At 40.7% G+C, this 20754-nt stretch overlaps 1 protein-coding gene across 17 annotated transcripts in view; it reads right to left on the bottom strand.

Moving 5' to 3' along the window:
- The window catches only part of nrxn3a (neurexin 3a), a 651034-nt gene that overhangs the window by 43220 nt on the left and 587060 nt on the right, over positions 1–20754 (bottom strand). For 16 of the 17 annotated variants that reach the window (XR_013493311.1, XR_013493310.1, XR_013493309.1 and 13 more), the window contains 2 exons: positions 10722–10811; positions 9279–9586 (listed from right to left, as the gene is read on the bottom strand). The exons of the other annotated variant lie outside the window; for it this stretch is intronic. Coding sequence is in view for 11 of the 16 variants with exons in the window: in XM_078174850.1 (XP_078030976.1) it covers positions 9279–9586; positions 10722–10811 (398 nt within the window). In the remaining 5 variants the exon portion in view is untranslated. The remainder of the gene's footprint in view (positions 1–9278; positions 9587–10721; positions 10812–20754) is intronic. 17 annotated transcript variants of the gene reach the window in all.

Raw genomic sequence — 20754 nt, forward strand, 5'->3', positions numbered from 1 at the left:
ACCTGTAATCTGTAACAGATTGGATACCCTGCCACAGTCTCTTAGTGTCTCTATGGTCTTGAAAGTGACTCTGGATCTTTGTCCATGGGCTCTTTTTGCCATTCTGATGGCCTTATTCAGATTGGCTCTCTCAGACCTAAGGGCAGTTGTGTCGCCAGATTTAATAGCTGAATTTTTTGATTTCAGCTGGGCTCGAACCTCAGTGGTCATCCATGGTTTCTGATATGCCCAGGCTGTGATGGTTTTTGTGATGCTGACATCCTTACATTTTTGATTGTAGCCTGAGACAACCTCAGCATACTCACCGACATCTGTGATCTTATCTTTGGTGGCAGCCTCTCTGAAGACAGAGCAGTCAGTCCAGTCAAAACAGTCCTGTAGTGCTGACATGGCTCCCTCTGGCCAGACCCTCACCTGTTTCGAAGGGGGCTTTGTTCTCATCAGCAGTGGTCTATATGCTGGTGTAAGCATCACAGCAATGTGGTCAGATGAGCCAAGGTGGGGACAACGTACTGCTTTGAACGCTCCTTTAATGTTGGTATAAGCATGATCCAGTAAGTTGGCTCCCCTTGTCGCAAAGTTCACGTTGGTAAAAGTGAGGGAGAACTTTCTTCATGTTTGCCTGGTTAAAGTCCCCAGCAACAATACAATAGACTATAATTCATTTGAAAGCCTTGTTCTTAGTCTTTTACATCCGACCTGGAAAACCTCGCAGCTGGCCCGTATTCTGAATTTGTATCTGAATTCTCAGAGTTTTTATCTAGTTTAGCTCTTAAGAATCTCGTTTAGTCTGGGCAGACAGTCTCAAAACGTATAAGAGGGGCCTGAGCAAACTATTACTCAGCTTTAATAAAAGAAAATAAGACCCCAGGTTTCTTTTCAGCACTGTAGCCAGGCTGACTGAGAGTCACAGCTCTATTGAACCTTGTATTCCTTAAGCCCTTAGCAGTAATGATTTTATGAGCTGTAAGACCTAATATATATTTAGATTGCTTCTCCCCGATTTCTCCTCAACAATTGACCACAATGATTTCTTCATCTAAATCATCAACGTGTCTCTTAGACCCCATCCCAACTAGGCTACTTAAGGAAGTCTTACCTTTAGTTAACACTCATATATTAGATATGATCAATATATTCTTATTAACAGGCTATGTACCACAGTCTTTTAAGGTAGCTGTAATTAAACCTCTCCTAAAAAAGCCCACCCTGGATCCAGAGGTGTTAGCCAACTATAGACAAATATCTAATCTTCCCTTTCTTTCAAAGATCCTTGAGAAAGTAGTTGCAGACCAGCTGTGTGATTTTCTCCACGATAATAATTTATTTGAGGAATTTCAGTCAGGATTTAGAGTGCATCCTAGCAACAACACTAGTTAAAATTACAAATGACCTTCTGATTGCTTCAGACAAAGGACTCGTCTCTGAACTTGTTTTATTAGATCTTAGTGTGGCGTTTGATACAATTGACCATCAAATTCTGCTACAGAGACTGGAACATTTAATTGGCCTATACGATTCTGCACTAAGCTGGTTTAAATCTTATTTATCTGATCGTTTTCAGTTTGTTCATGTTCATGATGAATCATCCTTACGTACTAAAGTTTCTTTTGGAGTTCCGTAAGGTTCTGTGCTCGGACCAATCATATTTACTCTATATATGCTTCCTTTAGGTAACATCATTAGAAATCACTCTGTAAATTACGATTGTTATGCAGATGATACACAATTGTATTTATTGATGAAGCCAGAAGAAACTAATCAATTAATTAAACTTTATAACTGCCTTAAAGACATAAAAACCTGGATGAGCACCAATTTCCTCATGTTAAATTCAGACAAAACTGAAGTTATTGTTTTTGGCCCCAAACAACTCAGAGACTCTTTATCTGATGACATATTTTCTCTAGATGGCATTGCTCTGGCCTCTAGCACTACTGTAAGAAACCTCAGAGTAATATTTGATCAAGATTTGTCTTTTAATTCTCATTTAAAACAAACCTCACGGACTGCATTTTTTCATCTGTGTAATATTGCGAAAATTAAAAGATGCAGAAAAATTGGTCCACGCTTTTGTTACGTCTAGACTGGGTTACTGTAACTCCTTATTATCAGGTAGCTCTAATGAGTCTTTAAAAACTTTCCAGCTAATTCAGAATGCAGCGGCACGTGTACTAACAGGAACTAAGAAACAAGATCATATTTCTCCTGTTTTAGCTTCTCTGCACTGGCTCCCTGTAAAATCCAGAATTGAATTTAAAATCCTACTGTTAACTTATAAAGCTCTAAATGGTCAGGCTCCGTCATATCTTAGAGAGCTCATAGCGTCATATTATCCCACCAAAACACTGCGCTCTGAGAATGCAGGGTTACTCGTGGTCCCTAAAGTCTCCAAAAGTAGATGAGGAGCCAGAGCCTTCAGCTATCAGGCTCCTCTCCTGTGGAATCATCTTCCTGTTGCGGCCCGGGAGGCAGACACCGTCTCCACATTTAAGACTAGACTTAAGACTTTCCTCTGTGATAAAGCTTATAGTTAGGGCCGGCTCAGGCTTGCCTTGTACCAGCCCCTAGTTAGGCTGACTTAGGCCTAGTCTGCCGGAGGACCCCCTATAATACACCGGGCACCTTCTCTCCTTCTCTCTCTCTCTCTCTCTCTCTCATGTCCTGTTACTGCATCTTGCTAACTCGGCCATACTGCATGTATGTCTAACTCGGCTTCTTCTCCGGAGCCTTTGTGCTCCACTGTCTCGCAGGTTAACTTATATCGCAGCGGTGCCTGGATAGTGTGACGTGTGTGGTTGTGTTGCTGCCGTGGTCCTGCCAGATGCCTTCTGCTGCTGCTGTTATCATTAGTCATACTTCTACTGTTATTATACACATATGATTATTGCCACATATATATACTATCAGATATTAATATATACTTTCAACATATTGTACCATAATAGCCAGAATCATAATTATAATATTATTACTTTCATTAATGTTGTTGTAAGCTATTACCATTACTGTCTGTCCTGCATCTCTCTCTGTCTCTGTCTCTCTTTCTGTCTCACTGTGTCATACGGATTAATGTTAATTTATTATGTTGATCTGTTCTGTACGACATCTATTGCACGTCTGTCCGTCCTGGAAGAGATCCTGAGGTTTCTACCCTTTTTTTTCCCCGTTAAAGGGTTTTTTGGGGGGATTTTTTCCTTATCCGTTGTGAGGATCCTAAGGACAGAGGGATGTCGTATGCTGTAAAGCCCTGTGAGGCAAATTGTGATAAATAAATTGATTGATTGATTGATTGATTCATTCATTCATTGAACAATGGATACTCCCTCAGGGTGAGAGGTTTGCTGATCATTTATGGAGCTGTGGAGTATGTTTAGGGCCACCTTTGTGTCTGCATCTGGAGGTATGTAAACAGCAGTTATGAATATGACAGAGAACTCCCTTGCAAGATAAAAGGGACGACATTAAACTGTCAGAAGCTCAGTGTCCGGGGAACAGTGTGAATAGATCCTGTACGCTTTCCTGCACCATCTGTTATTGTTATTGTAAATGCAAAACCCCCCGCCACAGGCTTTGCCACTGAGAGCCACAGAAAGTAGTTAGCCCTTCCATGCTAATGGCATCCTCTGTGACCGAGTCATTCAGTCAGGTCTCAGTGAAAATCAGGGCACAGCAGTCTCTCACCTCCCGTTTTGTTGTTAGGTCTGAACCTGAGGTAGTCCAGTTTATTTTCCAGTGAGCGGACATTCGCCAGCAGTATCGATGGTAGCGGTGTTCGGCATGGGTTAGCTTTTAGCTTGGCGCAAGCCTCGCAGCGGGTACCCTGCTTCTGCTTATGCATACACCGCCTCTGCTTCCTCCGAAAGCAGGTAGCGCTGGTGGTAGGTGTCGGTGCTGTGCAGGCGTCTCCCACTGAATGTAGCAAGCCGAGGTCTTTCAGTAAATCCACGGTGTTTGGGTCAAGAGTTTGTGTTTTGCTGACTGGATGCAGTAACAGCATACTTTGACGGCAGTAGCTCAGTCCATAGGGACTTGGGTTGGGAACCGGAGGGTCGCCTGTTCGAGTCCCCGTCCGGACCAAAATATGGAGCGTAGACTGGTGGCTGGAGAGGTGCCAGTTCACCTCCTGGGCGCTGCTGAGGTGCCCTTGAGCAAGGCACCGAACTCCCCAACTGCTTGGGGCGCCTCACCAAGGGCAGCCCCCTCACTCTGACATCTCTCCACTTTGTGCATGTATAGGTCCTGTTTGTGCATGTGTGTGTCTTTCGGACCTGTGTGTAATTGACAAGCAAGAGTGAAAACATTGAATTTCCCCTCAGGGGGATTAAGAAAGTAAATAAACTTAAACTTAAACTTAAACTTGTAAATCAGTCTCTCCACGCAACTCTGGACACTAACAATTCATTATCGGTGTTTTTATCGTGAACCAATGCAGCCACTGCAGACACAGGCGCCGCCATATCCCTGGTGTCTGATATGAATGTCCTCCTTGACCTTTCTCCACTTGTCCACTGATTCCCGGTCCACCTCTTCCCAGTGGATGCTGTAAGTGGTTTTGTTCTGACGTCTGCTAAGAGCTTATGTCTCTGGTGTTCAATCAATCATTTCTTTTTCCAGCCAACTTTATTTTTTGTGTACCAAGTTATTGTGGTCCCGATGGCTTTCTGATTTATTTATCCATATGATGCAACGTGGTACAAAGTAATATCTCATTTCAGTCTTGAAATGATGTATGCTGGGTTTCTTGCAGACCATTTGCATGTATGGATATGACTTGGCAAGTCAAATAAGCATATCAAATTTACAAAAGCAAGACTTTGGTCCATATAGGTTAATATCCATTTCCTAAATCCAACATTTTTAATTGATCAATTGTGATATCAATAAAATATTTTTTATTAAATTGGCCTTTTTAAATAGTTATTCTTATTATCCAAAAATCTTTTTTTCCTTTTTTTTTCTTCTCTCGTTAAAGTTTTTTTGGGGGGAGTTTTAACTTATCTGCTGTGAGGGTCCAAGGACAGAGGGATGTTATATGCTGTAAAGCCCTCTGAGGCAAATTGTGATTTGTGATATTACGCTTTATAAATAAAATTGTAAAAGAAAATTAAATTGAACCTTTTTTCATTTTTTGGGAGAGAGAATATTTTTGTTTTTTGTAGCAGGCATGTTAACATTTAAACATGGTGTTAAGTTGCTCTTTAAATAGTGAGGCTTGTTTTTTCCAACAGAAGTTAGTATGCAACCTTTGAATGATAATTCTATTGCACGTCTGTCTGTCCTGGAAGAGGGACCCCTCCTCAGTTGCTCTTGGGTTTAAGGAAAAAAATAGAAACTTAAATTAAACTTCCTGGGTCACATGTCAAATTTATTTGGAATCTTTGGAAATTGGGGATAGACATTGGACTGTACTTTCTCTGACCTATTTCTATCAATATTAATATGTTACTCTTTTTTTTTTACCTAGAATACCTTTTGATGTTAGACCTGTTCAGTCGGTGTCATGTCCAGGGTTCATGGCTGTCATAGGTGACATCATGGTGATGTCAAGTGTGGAATGGTTTGAGGACTTTCTCTCCACCCTAATTTAGCAGTGTCCAATCCTGGTCTTTAACTGGGAGTCTTACAATCCACTCCTTGTACCCCTTGGCAAGGAGTGCCCCTTGGCTCTGATTCATCTCTGCTTTGAGGGTCCTCACCATTGGTCTTTTCTGTTATTAGTTTTCTTGCTTGTCTGTTTCTTTCTTCTTTTTTTTTCTTTGTGTCCCTGAATTTGTAAAGCGTCTTTCAGTGCCATGAAAAGCGCTATATAAGTATAATGTATTATTATTATTATTATTAGTGACGGTTAGAGTTCCAACTGAGATATTGGTTTGTGTGAGTGCATTTCTTGAACACTGTGGGCTCTAGTTTCCCGGCGCGGCGCAGGGTGGCGCAGGGTGGCGAACCCTGCGCAGAGCTAGTTTCGAGCAGCACAACCCGAGGCGTGCTCAGTTTGGTAGTTTGACAGACCGAGGTGCGCTGAGATGGGTGTGGCGGCGCAGCAGGGGGAGGTGTCGACAGATCCAGCTTGGCGCCGTATGCTGTAAAGCCCTGTGAAGCCCTGTAAAGCCCTGTGAAGCAAATTGTGATTTGTGATATTGGGCTTTATAAATAAAATTGATTGAAATTGATTGAATTGGTTTCTTAAAACAACAGTCAAGTGCCCATATCTGAAACAGGTTTGGCTTGCTATAATCATCCTGTTTATTGGTCATTGAAAGATTCTCATGCTTCCAATGAAAGTGATACATTACATACATTTTAGTTTATCTTAAACTAATACTGTATAAGGATTCAGCAGTGTGAGTTGATTAAATCAAGTGGATATTCTCCAAAGCAAGTTTGCGTTTCCCCTGACAGCATGGCTATGCTGAGCTGCTGCAGAAAGACAGTAACACAAATCAATCAATCGATCAATCGATCAATCAATCAATCAATCAATTTTATTTATAAAGCCCAATATCACAAATCACAATTTGCCTCACAGGGCTTTACAGCATACGGCATCCCTCTGTTCTTTGGACCCTCACAGCGGATAAGGAAAGACTGGGAAACAAAGTGGGAATTTGGTACCAAACAGACCATAACTTCAGAAATGACTTATTTGATTTGATTAACTTGACAGCTTAAGCCTTGTGCTTTCTTAATAAAACACTGGAATAGATTTTACACAGAATAAGGGCTATAGATTTTATCTCCTTCTTTAACTAATTAAGGAATGGATTAACAACCAGTATGAACAGAGGAATGATTACAGCAAGCAAAAACTTAATGTTTAAATGTATAGACTTTGAAAAAAAAGTCAGGAATCATAAATATAAAAAAAAGACATTCACAATACGAAATATGAAAAAAAAATATTAAAAATGAAAAAGGCTGTACAGTGTTTACAAAAGGAATGTGCAAGAATATTGACCAGGGAATGTGCAAAACTTCACAAAATAAAAAGTATGTGCAAAATAATAATACAAAGATTTGACTTAATGTAATGGGCTCTAGTTTCCCAGTGCAGCGCAGGGTGGCGCAGGGTGGCGAACCCCGCGCAGAGCTAGTTTCGAGCAGCGCAACCCGAGGCGCACTCAGTTTGGTAGTTTGGCAGACCGAAGTGCACTGAGATGGGTGTCGCGGCGCAGCAGGGGGAGGTGTCAACAGATCCAGCTTGGCACAGTGACAGTTTTGTGCCAAATGACTTCGCCGAAGGTGTGCTAAAAGCTTGCCAGCTGAAACCAGGTCTACTGTCAACGCAGGCGGAGCGCAGCCGGTGTAAGCCGAAGTTTGGCTGACCGGCGGACAGTGCGCACACCTCACCAAAACCTCACAGGCAGGTTTCCAGAATATCAGGCACATTAACAATGCAATAAATACCCCAAAAAAACACTATTCAATGCAACTATCTGCAATCAGCACATAAATGTATCTCTATATCGACTGTCCCGTCACATCTGATGTCAGATCAAAGGGGACTGGCACCGTTTGGCACGCGTAATGGAAACCCACCCTGATTTGATTAACACAGCTACAAACTGATGAGTTCACATCCCTCTCAGCCAACCACAAACAGCCACAGCATCAGATAGGGAGTACATACTCAGCATCTGTCATCTTAGAAAAGTCAAAAGAAAAGAAACAGAGTGAGACTGCGAGAGAGAAAGAGAGCGCACACGCACGAGAGAAACGCCACATTGATTTACAATTGTGGTGACCTCCTCCCAGGCTTCTTTTGCATCATCAGCCCGTGGAGGTCTGCTCGCAGTTCCGTGTATTCGGACACTGCGAGCTTGGACCTCCCGGACCAAAACATCAGTTTCCTCCTGGGAGAAGTTTGGCTGTCTGACACTGCTGCTCTCTTCTGCCATGGCGAATTGAGTAAACTCTCAAGCTCTCGCGCTGCGCATTTAAGGGCAAGGAGAGGGGCTCATTTGATTGGTGTGATGTGTGTAAAACCCACTCCACGCCTTCTCTCCTCCCTCTTTCCGACTTGCGCAGGTAGGAGGGACGGAGGTGGGAAAGAGGAGTAGCTGCGCCAGGCGCACAGTGTGCCAAACTTGCAAAATCCACCTGGCCACACCCAGTTGGTGAAGCGCAGGTGCGCTGCGCCCCCGCCTCGCCCAGTCTGTGAAACTAGAGCCCAGTGTGTCAAGTTAGAGGTAGAGACTTAACATCATTGTAATGTTTAATGTCCATTAATGGGATAAAGTCAGTAAGTATATTCAAAGTTTACTGACATGTGCAATTGACCATTTGCAAAACTAAGTACGTTGTGAAGCATGGGAATGCAATGCTATGCTCTAATCAAAGGCTTTTTCTTAAAGGTACTCTGTCTTGGATTGACTGCATACACAGGTGATCTCGCTACTCCAATCAGTTTCAGTCAGGCCAGTTTAACATTTCCACTGTCATATAAAATTCTCTGACTCTAAGAAGAAAATAAAACTATCTGATCTACATCTGTTTAACAGGTTACTGACAATTGACTGAATCAAGTAAACTTGTATGACATATCCTATCCACCCAGTCTAACTCCCACAGAGGCACTCTTTAGAGGTGACATGAGATGCACCAGGTTCATTTTTCAAAGCTCCGAGCAACTGTCATAGTATGAAGAGTGAGAAAGTCAGCAGAGGGTAGGTGGGAAGGGAGGTGGATGGGTGAAACAAACTCCAGACTTCTGGAGACTGCTATTGCCCGTGTCTCAAGAAAAAATAATTGAGTTCATTAATAACAATGTACTGTGCTAATATGTGAAGCATAGTAAGCTAGTGACATATGTCATTTTATGTAATTCATGTATGTCACATGACATTACATAACATTAGTAAAAATGTGCCTATTTTAAGCCAAACCATGGTGTCTTTTTTCCTAAACCTAACCACATGCTGTTGTTGACTAAACACATACTTTTGTTTAATAAAGTTAAGGAAGTAAACCCAAAAGTTTTTTGTTTTTTTTGTTCTAAGTATATTTTAAAAAGAGACTTTAACTGGAGGAAATTGTATTTTTCCTTTGAAAACGGAAGATTATTTTGCAAAGACCCATGGCATGTAACAAGCCTAAGTTGACATGCCATCCCTGGGCATCCAAAAATGTCCCTCGAGGTGTGCCAGAGCATCATAGCTTGACATGCAGTTCCCGTGAACAGGCATCAGTACCAGTTAACCTGGGTTCTGAAAATGTGTTGGTCCTACACACATTAGTATTTCATTTTATGTATAGTATTAATGGAATTCTGTCCATACCTGTACAGTTGAGGAGGATCTGTGTTTCCGTGTAGTAGTGGTGGACATCATGGTTGTAGTCTCAATGAAGGTAGCAGACATCTCTGGTGACATTGCTGTGGTCCTGGCTGAGCCTGCCACACTGGGCACATCGCCTACCAACCTCACACTTCCATTAATCTTGATGTTGAGGTTGGCCTCAGCAGCCATGCTCAACACCTTAAGACCATTGTAATAAAGGCCAGACAGTTGACCCTGAAAAGGCCGGCTGCGATCACTACCACCAATTGCGACTGTTGCTTGAGTGTTGAAAATTGTTAGCTGCCGTCCTGGAGAGGGACATCCAAATGTAAGAGATATTTTTAACAGAGAAAAGCACCTTTCAATATAACTTTTCAGCTGCACAATACATTTACAGCAAGAATAAAGGCCTTATTTTTGTGGCAGCGGAACGACCAGCGCAAGCGGTTCTTCAACAGTTTGATATTCTCCTGACATTTAAAATTTTCTTATTCATTTGTGTAGTTGTGTGATGCCCAGGCCACGGTGCACAGGCAACAGCAGAGCTTAAATTTGCTGCTTAAATCCCTGCAGCCATCTGAAGGCAGCAGGACAGGACTTGTGATGAATCAGCAGCTTCCAGTTTGAAGAATGACACACTGGAGTGCAGTGCCATTACACACAGTATTGTACCAAAACAAACAAACAAACAAACAAAACAGCAACAACAGAAAAAAACACACATCAACTGCATCAGGAGTCACGCTCTATCCAGACCATAATATGATTTCCTGAGGGCATCTCCTGATAACTGGCTCAGCTGTGTCATAGCTTTAAGACCAGTGATGTAACTGGCTGAGAGCATACTTATTAATCACCACACCAAGCCTTTTTGCACTTTGCACTGCTGAACCAACAGAACCAACAGCTTTAAGGAGTCTTTGCGCTGGTCGTTGCACGTGCACGATTAAAACAGAAGGATCAGAGTCTACAGCCATGCCAGTGGCTGCATGAATATTTATGTAAACATTTCATAACAAGAGATTTCTTCTCATCTCATAACTATAATTCATTTATTTTTATTATATATTAAATTATTTTACTATTTATTGGTTCATTTATTAACAATTATTTAGTTCCTCAGGTAGGTATGTATTTATAATCTTTAGCCCACACATTTCTGTTCATAAAAATGAAAAGCATCATTTTGGTCTGACAACTTCAAAAGAAAATTTGCATGAATATCTTATGACCTGCATTAATGTGCTGTCTTCAGGGCTGACGAGAGTATCACAGACAAGAACTGAAATCAAATGTTTCATTTCAAACTTAATCAAACAATTAATTTAAAGCTTACATAGAGAAATGAACACACATTTAATCTTCTCATACTCCAGATGAGTTTTTCACGTCATCAGAATAGTGAACATACGTAAGCATAAAAACATGTTTGTTTGAAATTACCTTTCTCTTGTAGCCACTCTTCTACTGGTCTGGCGTATTTGAAAGGAATTTTCTTATTGGCCATTTGATAGCGTTCAATGTCACTGTTCCCTTTAAAGTTTAAGAAGACATTTATAAAGACATTTATTGATAATCAGCATCATGTCAGCTGGAACAAATATCAGTTTCCCTTTAACATTTACAATATGTTTAAATGATTTTAGCTGAAGATTACATATTTATTAAACTTTTTTTAGTTACAGCAGAACTAATATCACTATCTTAATGTCTGTATCCGTCAATAAAACAAGATACAAAATATACATGTAACCCTGTAATTATTAAATACATAAAGCAGACAAAAAGTAAACATTTCACCATTCGAAACATCACAATAAATAGTTTTACATCATGTCATAACTTAAAGAGATCTAAGCCTTTTTCCCTATTTTTTGGTCCTCCTAGTCTCCTTTTTTAATAATGCATGTAAAACTTCGGCACTATATTCACAATCATGTTATAATCACCTTTTTGGGACAGACTGAGCTATCAGAATATGTATGCTGCATTGATGTCAAATTAATGTAGAAATAGTTATATGATAATACATACAAAAGAAAAACAAAAACAGAAATTAATATCACAGATATTTATTCAAATTACACACTGAACTAAGGTTTACAAGACTTTGGGCTTTAGAAATGTATTTTTCTCAACCGTGAAGGTCAAGGGAAGAAGAAATAAACATTGTAGACAACACAGATCAAAAACTATTTACATTTCTTTCAAATATATTTTTCTTTCTTGAAAGTTAGTTGTGCTATTCCTTTTGTACAGTATTTGCATGTATACATCTCTATATACTACATCCAGCATGTCATACAATGTAATACAAGAAGAAGCCACATCTCTCTCTCTATCTATCTATCTGTGTGTGTGTGTGTGTGTGTGTGTGTGAAAACAATATTGTGTTCTGTGCTGCACTAAAGGCAGTTTCATAGTCGATGCAAAGGCACACAGACGTGAACGCATTGGGACGCATCGAGATGCATTGGCTGCCATGATGCGTGCTTGCGTCTCAAAATGTGTTGTCCATTTTTTTGATACGCGATGCAGCGACACGTGTAGTACCATGCATTGCCAGAGGGGGTGATAATGTAAACAACGTACTTGAAATTAACCACTTTTTGTTATTCACAGAGGAAGCAGGTATGAAATATGGCGGGCGAAGAGGAAAAACTTTGACTCTGCTACCCGCTATTACGCAAGCGATGTATTGCATTTCAAGTGTCGCCCACGTCGCTTGCGTTCAATGTGTTGACTAAGAAAGGAAGTGCATTGCTCACGTCGCTTGCTTTGCTTGCGTCACTTGCTCGCGTTGCGTGAGTGGACTATAAAACGTCCCTAACAGTCATGCTCTGCTGACCTCCCTGAATTGTGCAGTGTTACGCACACAGCAACACAGCCTCTGATCTCTCGACAGACTCAACACAATGCATCATGGGATAACTCCAGCTCTCATTAAGCTTCAGCTAATGGCTAGTGACAACAGCTCCTTTCAGCATGGAAAAATGGAAGTAATCACAGAGGACGTTCATTTTCTGATGTATTAGTCTCCAAATACAAAAAAACACTAATTACAATACCACTGAAAAGGCTACTATCACACCGGAGCCCTCATTGGAAAGCTACAATGGTGACAAAGCAGCAGCCAGAGATATTCTAAGAATAGCAAAGTGTGAACAATGATGCTGATGTCATATACGACATCAGCAACCTGAGAGGTCTTTAAGCCCCGTCATTCAGTTCAGTCAGACCACTTGGCACAGCAGGTGCCAGTAGCCATTATGAACATAGGTTCCAACAAAAAAGTTGAACCTGGCTCCACTATGGCTGAAATGAACACGATAGGTTAGGTTATGTTAGTGTGTGTGCGCACAATCTCACTTTAGATTCTCTCGTAAGATGGCCCGTTCTTCACCGTCCCCGTCATCTGACGGTTAATGGCCTCTTCATTTCTGAGGGCAAGGGGAGCGCGCAATTCTTTGTCTCCTCAGTTGCTCATCTTTACAGTGTCTGTCAGGTTTGCGTTTCCCTCTTGCTCCTAGCTGCTCGCTAATTCCTGCTATCAGCTGTTTCCCGTTTATCCACCGCCAGTGGCTTGCACGTGCGGCGTCATCAACAGCTCCTCCCACAAGTCTTCAACAGCCCCTCCCGTTGCGGAAGGCCGCCTCGATCTGTTTCAACTAAAAGGGTTCTGCCAATATGACTACCCTACGAGGGAGAAAATTGGGCACCTCGGATAAACTCGCCAGTCCGGCTCTGTGTGTCTAAACGCTCACAGCTTGCCAGCAAAATGGCCGAACATTCGTGGAAAATCTGGCAGTGTAAAAGGGGCTTATATGTCTGCTGGGACCAGAGAGGCACTTGAGGCCTAAGTACATACAGTACATATGTGCACAGTAATGAGCAGGGGAAATGTCTGTTTAGCTTACATATGATGCGTCTCAATATCTATACTGTACGCACCTCGCAGCTGCTAAATATATGCATTCAAGTTCTACATTTCTAATAGCCAACAACCAAAAAAACGCCACATTGTGCACACTTAAATTGACATTCAAAATCAACAAATCTATACAAAAAAATTTAAATTCCTGTTCTATGAATAAATGAAATAATAAACCAACTAATCTATCCTCCAGGCTAAGTGCTCTCTGCTCTTCTCTTCTCATTTTCTTCTCCTCTTTATCTTTTACTCCTCTTTCTTATTCAAATAGTCATGCCCAGATTATTGAAATTATCCTCTAAAAACAGCTTTAAATATTCTATAGGAATCCCAGAGAACAGACGTGTGTGGTGGCTGCAGCTCCATGCTCCTCCTCCACCCTCTTTGCATACAGCATATTCCTGCAGCACCAAACTGCATGTCAGACTTGTTGAAATTAATGAGTCATGGTGTGGGAGATATAAACATTATTTCAGAATGCGTTTTGGTTTATAAGACGTAAAAGTGGGAAAGTAATTTGGCGTCTGTCTCCGTTTGCAATTGGCAGTTGGTGAGCCTGAATCTACCAGAGAGTTGGAGGGAGACTAGCTTACTTATTGTTAAGCTTAATGGTGGGTTTAATCAGGTTTACTATGTCCTGATTTCAACTTTTGTTCAAAATCTTTGGGGAGTGTATAAACTATACAATTTTGGAAAGACTCCAAAACCAATGTTTCCATTTTTTTCAAAGTCTCTGTGGTGGCCATCTTGGACTTTCAAAATGGTGACCATCCATGACCTGTTAGCTGGATGCGACATGATTAATCAAATGGGTTCTGAGTTTATAAGTTAATCACATATTTTTCAAGCCAAAGAAACAAATGGGACCATTTCCAATACATTAAAAATAGTATCTGATGCTGCGCCTGCCTATAATGTGTTTTTATCAGGTAAATAATTGCTGTATCTCTAGTTAATGTATCTGTTATTACTATACTTGGCAACTAGCTAGGTAGTGTTAGCAGCTGGCTTCAGAAAAACAACAGCAAAGATAACCTTAGTGGCTAGTGTTAACCACTGGCAGACATACCTAGCTAATGTTAAACATGATAAGTTATTTAGCAGTTGTCAGCCGAGAACTTGATTGACAGGTAAGACATAGGCACGGATGGACAGTGTCATTCAGCCAGGTGAGTCTTTCTAGTGATCTGACAGAGCATAAAACTGCTGAGACAAAGGGAGGAGGTGTTTGCGTAATGGTCAATAAGGACTTGTGTGACTATATGAATGTGCAACCTGATCTCACAGAAATACATGAAATGACCACGACCTCTTAATACCGCATTCCGTGGTGGCAGCACGTAATGGGTTGAAATTACATGCCGGTACCACGGAAATAATGCCAATGTAAAGTCAGTTAGGATCCTTTTTCATGGTGGACACACGAATTCCCTGATTCAATAACATCCTATATACACACAAAAACACAAAAGTGTTCTTGATATTAAAACTGAAAATATAGGCTATCCCTCTGTTATAATTTCCCAATAATAATAATAATAATAATAATGTACGACACTATTTGACAACTCTACAACCGGAGTCCCAAAAACACAGTTTCCAGGGAACTTGCTAAAATATCTGAAATTATCCATCATCCTTACTGTTAACATATTTCATCTAGGTGCAGTGTCATTACTAGTTTGGCTTTACTAGATAATAGATATATTCAGTAGATCTATCTTTTTACAACCCTATTTTACAACTATATTTTACAAGCCACAAAAAACTTACTGTCCCAAAAATGCCGTTTCTAGCGTATTAGCTAAAATATCAAAAATTAGCTGACATCTTTACTTTTTCTTACCATAGTTCATCTAGGTGCAGTGTAATAACTAGTTCAGCTTTACTAGATATTGGATATATTGGATAGATATATCTTTTTACAACCCTATTTAGAAGCCTAATTTGCAAATCAGAAGAACTACAACTATGTTGCTGATATGTATTAAACTGCATGGCGTGGCCCCAGAGAATTGTAGTTTTTAAAAAAAATATGTGTTTTTCCTAGATTTGGAAGTTGTAAATACTGAATTGAGAGTACACTGTGGACTTTAAGGGGATGGTAAACACACTCGTGTAATCAGATTTTAAATATCTAATTTCTAAATGGGTGAAAATTAATTTTATCCATATTTTACCCATATCTGACAGCACCCCCAGTTGTTGACTACACTCACACGATAGTTGAGGTCAAGAGCTCTCTATAACAGTTGGTCCCATGTCTGTACCCCTTTAGTTGCTGAGTTATAAGCCCTCAAACATGCACTGAGGTCAAGGGTCAAAGGTCAGTGGCTGAAAGCAGGGGCCATGCAGAATCTTCATACTGACATATGTTACTCTCCAGGTTGAGACCTTTCCAATGATGTATTTGGTTTAGCTCTATGACAAAGTTTTGATTTTTCATTTTTTGGGCACAAACCATGCCAGGTCTAGTTTCAGAGAGCACTTTGAAGGCCCAGTGTATAAAATGAGTTTTGTTTGTTTCTTTGCTTGTTTTTTTTTTTCTTTTTTACTGTAGATAGTTACTAAAATGAGTCATCCTCAGACAAGACAATACTACTAAAAAGTAAAACCAATAATAACAATAATGAAATAAGTAAAAATAATATTAAAATTAAAGCTTCAAGCAGCATTGTTTGGGACCTCAGACTCTCGCTGTCGGCCTCCAGCTCACATAGATAGTGTGAATTAGCCTATCCGTAAGAGTCGAAATGTCGATAAAACAAGCAATGTCAATAGAGCGCAAGGGCATTTTTGGCAATGAACCCATGACTTGGGAGTAGAACTTTGATGGCTTCTGAAAACTAAACTACTGACGACATCAATCAATCAATCAATCAATTTTATGTATAAAGCCCAATATCACAAATCACAGTTTGCCTCACAGGGCTTTACAGCATACAACATCCCTCTGTCCTTAGGACCCTCGCAGCAGATAAGAAAAAACTCCCTTTAACAGGGGAAAAACCGGTGGAAACCTCAGAAAGAGCAACTGAGAAGGGATCCCTCTTCCAGGATGACAGACGTGCAATAGATGACATACAGAAGAGATTAATATAATACATTAACAGTAGTCCGTATGACACAATGACACAGAAGGGGAGACAGAGACAGAGAGAGATGCAGGACAGACGATAATGTTAATAGCTTACAACAACAACATTAATGAAAGTAATAATATTATAATTATAATTCTCCCTACTGTGGTACAACATGTTGAAAGTATATATTAATATCTGATAGTATACATATGTGACAATAATCATATGTGTATAATAACAGTAGAAGTATGACTAATGATACCAGCAGCAGCAGGAGGCATTTGGCAGTACCACAGCAGCAGCACAACCTCACACATCACACTAGGCACCGCTGTGATAGAAGTTAACCTGCGAGACAGTAGAGCACAAAGGCTCTGGAGAAGAGGCTGAGTTACTGACATGCAGTACGGCCAAGTTAGTGACATGCAGTAACAGGATCTACATGTGCTAGAATTACTGAGCACTATGTGTGTATAAGATTACAGTACGTTACACACACACACACACACACACACAGGCTTGTGTCTGTCAGAGTGAAGCCATTGTTATGCTAATTAATGACTGCATGTAGTTAGGTGAGAGCCCAAGCACTGCAAGATGAGTTTAAAATTTCTCAAACTAGTCCTTCCTCTTCCCAAACCGTGGATCCGACCGTCAATGTGAAGATATTACCAGATAGATACACTCGTTCTGAACTCGTTTGTGGAGTCCAGAATGCGACCTTAGTCGCAAGTTTACTATGTCTACCTCACAGCTGACACATTTGCTCATGTTACTTTCAGAGGCAGTAGCTCATTTCCTGTTGGATTTAGGTCAGTGGTGTCAATGAGTGATTTGTAGGTCTTGAGAAGATGAAGAATCCAGTTTTGATTTGATCTTTCTACAGCATTCGTACGGGCCGCAGCAGCCATTTTACTGCATCTATGTGGCACAAAAAAATTGTCAAGAGGTTTTGTGACATGTCACCTTTAAGAGGGCATAAAATCAAAACCATTCAAGTAATGACAAAGTTGTTCAGAGGAATTGTTTAGTAGGGCATGGTCTATCGTGTGTGCATGTTTGAAGTTGATACAATAAACGGTGTAGGAGGAAATATTTTCTTAGTAAGAGAATTTTTGAAAAATGACATCTTACATTGAAAGGGCAAATAGCTCACTTCCTGTCGGATTTAGGTCAAGGGTGTCAGCACGTGATTTGTAGGTCTTGATGAGACGAACAAGCCAGTTTTGGTTTTGTCTTTCTACGACATTCGTACGGGTCGCAGCGGGCATTTTAGTGTGTCTAGGTGGCATGAACATCGTTGGGAGGTTTTGTGAGACATCACCTGTAAGAGGCCATAAAATCCAAACCATTCCAGTAATGACAAAGTTATAAAGAAGATCTGATTAGGACGAGTTGATCTGTCATGTGTGCGAGTTTGAAGCCGATACGATAAACGGTCTAGAAGAACATGAGCGGTTTTGAGGTGAAATCTTACTTTGAAAGGGCAAATAGCTCACTTGCTGTTGGGTTTAGGTCAGGGGAATGAGTGCATGATTTGTAGGTCTCAAAGAGACGAACATGCCAGTTTTGGTTTGATCTCCCTACAACATTCCCACAGGCAACAGTGGTGATTTTAGTGTGTCTAGGTGGCCCTAGAGAGCCCATTTTGGCACTTTGAGAATTAATTACTTAATTTTCTAAATTTTTTCGCCAGTCCTGACATGCGTGCCAATTTTGGTGACTTTTTGAGCATGTTTAGGGGGTCAAATTCCAGTTTAAAGAGACGGCGGAAGAAAGAATAAAGAATAATTAAAATTAAAATTAAAGCTGCAAGCAGCATTTGGCGGGACCTCGCACTCTCGCCCGTTTCGGCCCCCAGCTTATGTCGTCACTGTGAATTATTTAGAAATATCAAACATATTGCCACAAACATCAGAAAATCCTTACAGAGCTGAACGTTTTGATGTTTGAATGCTTTCTGTAGGTGTAGGTATGTAGAAGTGACGTCACAATATGCAAATTAGATGAGTGAATTTCTTCCCATCAGATTCCTCTTCCTTTTTTGGGGATGAGATGACAAAAACAGCACAAAACAAAAGAAATCTACTGTGTAAATATGTTCAAAATGTTGTTTTACTGAGCTTTATGAAATCCAATATGGTCACCGCCTAATGACACCACAATATGCAAATTAGATGAGTGAATTTACTCCAGTGACAAACTTTGGGTCACGATGAATATTTTTCTCATTTACAGTATGCCTTTATCTCTCACCATCAAAATGTTGTTTTACTGAGATGTATGAAATCCAATATGGCTGCCGCCTAGTGACGTTAAAATATGCAAATTACATAAGTTAATTTACTCCCATGACAAACTTTGGCAAAGAAATCTACTGTGTGAATCTGTTCAAAATGCTGTTTTACTGAGATTTATGAAATCCAATATGGCCGCCGCCTAGTGACATCACGGAATGCAAATTAGATGAGTTAATTTACTCCCATCACAGACTTTGGGTCATGATGAATAGTTTTGTCATTTACAGTATGCCTTTATGTCTCACCACTTTCAAGCCACAGCCTTTTGAAATGTGGAAATGAAAAAATGTGAAATTTTTTTTTGCTCAATAACCTCTGGCACCTAAAGGGTCAAAATGGAGATTCTGCCCCTGTCATATCTGCAGGTAAGATTTAGACACACACACACATCATGTTTCTGTGAGTTTGTGTGTGACAGCGGTTGCCATGGTGATGAAGTAGGTGCACCTGGGAGAAGAGCAGAGAGAGACAGACAGAACAAAGAGAAGAGAGCTCTTTTAGAGGAGATTTAACTCCTCGAACAAGTTCTTCCCATTCCCAAACCGTTGGTCCAATCATGAAAAAAATGTGATGATGAGAGAGATAAAGTTATACAGAAGATCTGTTTAGCAGCAGTTGAGCTGTCATGTGTGCGTCTTTAAAGCCGATAAAATAAACGGTGTAGGAGGAGATGTGTTTTTTTAAGAGCACGTTTGAGGGGAAATCTTACGTTGAAAGGTCAAGTAGCTCACTTCCTGTTGGAATTAGGTCATGGGTGTCAACGCGTGATTTGTAAGTCAAACACACCAGTTTTGGTTTGATCTTGATACGACATTCCTACGGGCTGCAGTGGCCAGTTTAGTGCACCTATGTGGCGCTAGAGAGCCCATTTTGGCACTGTAGGGGTTAATAATGTGTGTGTTCTGTTTCAAATGAAGTTTCTGCTGCTGTAATCTGTCCTTTAAAGATTGTGAGACACACAGACCAGAGAGCCCTGTGGCTGTGTCTGTGTGTGCAGCTGTTGTCATGGCGATTAATGACTTGCCCGCACCTGTGGCAGACACAGACACGTCAGGAAAGCAGATCACCAAAGGCTGTTTATAAAGGGATTTAACTCCTCGAACAAATGCTTCGCATACCCAAACCGTTGGTCCGAGCAAGAAAATAAAGTGATTTTGAGAGACAGCCACGTCTCGTGAACGCACGTGTCGCGTTTTATATTTCTCGAGTCAAAAATGTGGTCAGGGGAGCGAGTTTAAAATGTGTTGCACCCCAGCTGTTTCCAGAAATTTCTCCTCTGAGTTTACATGGGAGTGAATGAAAAAAAAATCAGCGCTCCCTTCGCTTTGGAGCCACTCAGCAAAAATGTGTACGTGTGAGAGATTCCATGTCAACATATCTGTGAGCTGGACAAATTTTCCTACGTTTTGTGGTATAAATTGTGTCTGTACAGTGAAAATTGTGGCCATGGCAGCGAGTTAAAGACAAAAGTTTTAGACGATTTTTAGAGCCCTCTCCACTCTAGCTCACAGCATTCCGTGCAATACACACCCATTGTAAAGTGAGAATTTCTCCACTTCTGCTCATGGTACTTTGAGAGGCACAGATGAAAAACGATAAAAGATATGAAAAAGATGAAAACATGAGTGAATAGATGAGACCTGTGGCAACATTTGAGAGTTGGAATGGAGTCTGTAACACAAAGTATGGAGACGCTGTAAATGCTAGAAAAAGCCCTAAGATTGGTCTCTTTCTCCCCCCTGCTGCCATTCATTTCCTATGGGACAGCTTTCGAAGATCGTCAGGACGTTTTTCTGACATCTCACCTTATGGAGGCCATAAAATCCAAACTAAGCGAGTAATGAAAAAGTTACGAATAACTTTTGATTAGAACAAGTTGATCTGTCATCTGTGCAAGTTTGAAGCCGATTGGATAAGCGGTGTATGAGAAGAAGATTTTTTAGGAAAGGCAGTTTTAAGGCAAAATCTTACTTTGAAAGGGCAAATATCTCACTTCCTGTTGGATTTAGGTCAGGGGTGTCAGTGCGTGATTTTTAGGCCTTCATGAGACGAACACGCCACTTTTGGTTTCATGTTTCTACGACGTTCCTACAGGCCGTGGCGGCCATTTTTGTGTGCCTAGGTGGCGCTAGAGAGCCCATTTTGGCACTTTAGGGGTTAAT

The sequence above is a fragment of the Epinephelus lanceolatus genome, chromosome 15, assembly GCF_041903045.1.
Source record: "Epinephelus lanceolatus isolate andai-2023 chromosome 15, ASM4190304v1, whole genome shotgun sequence".
Taxonomy (NCBI): Eukaryota; Metazoa; Chordata; class Actinopteri; order Perciformes; family Serranidae; genus Epinephelus; species Epinephelus lanceolatus.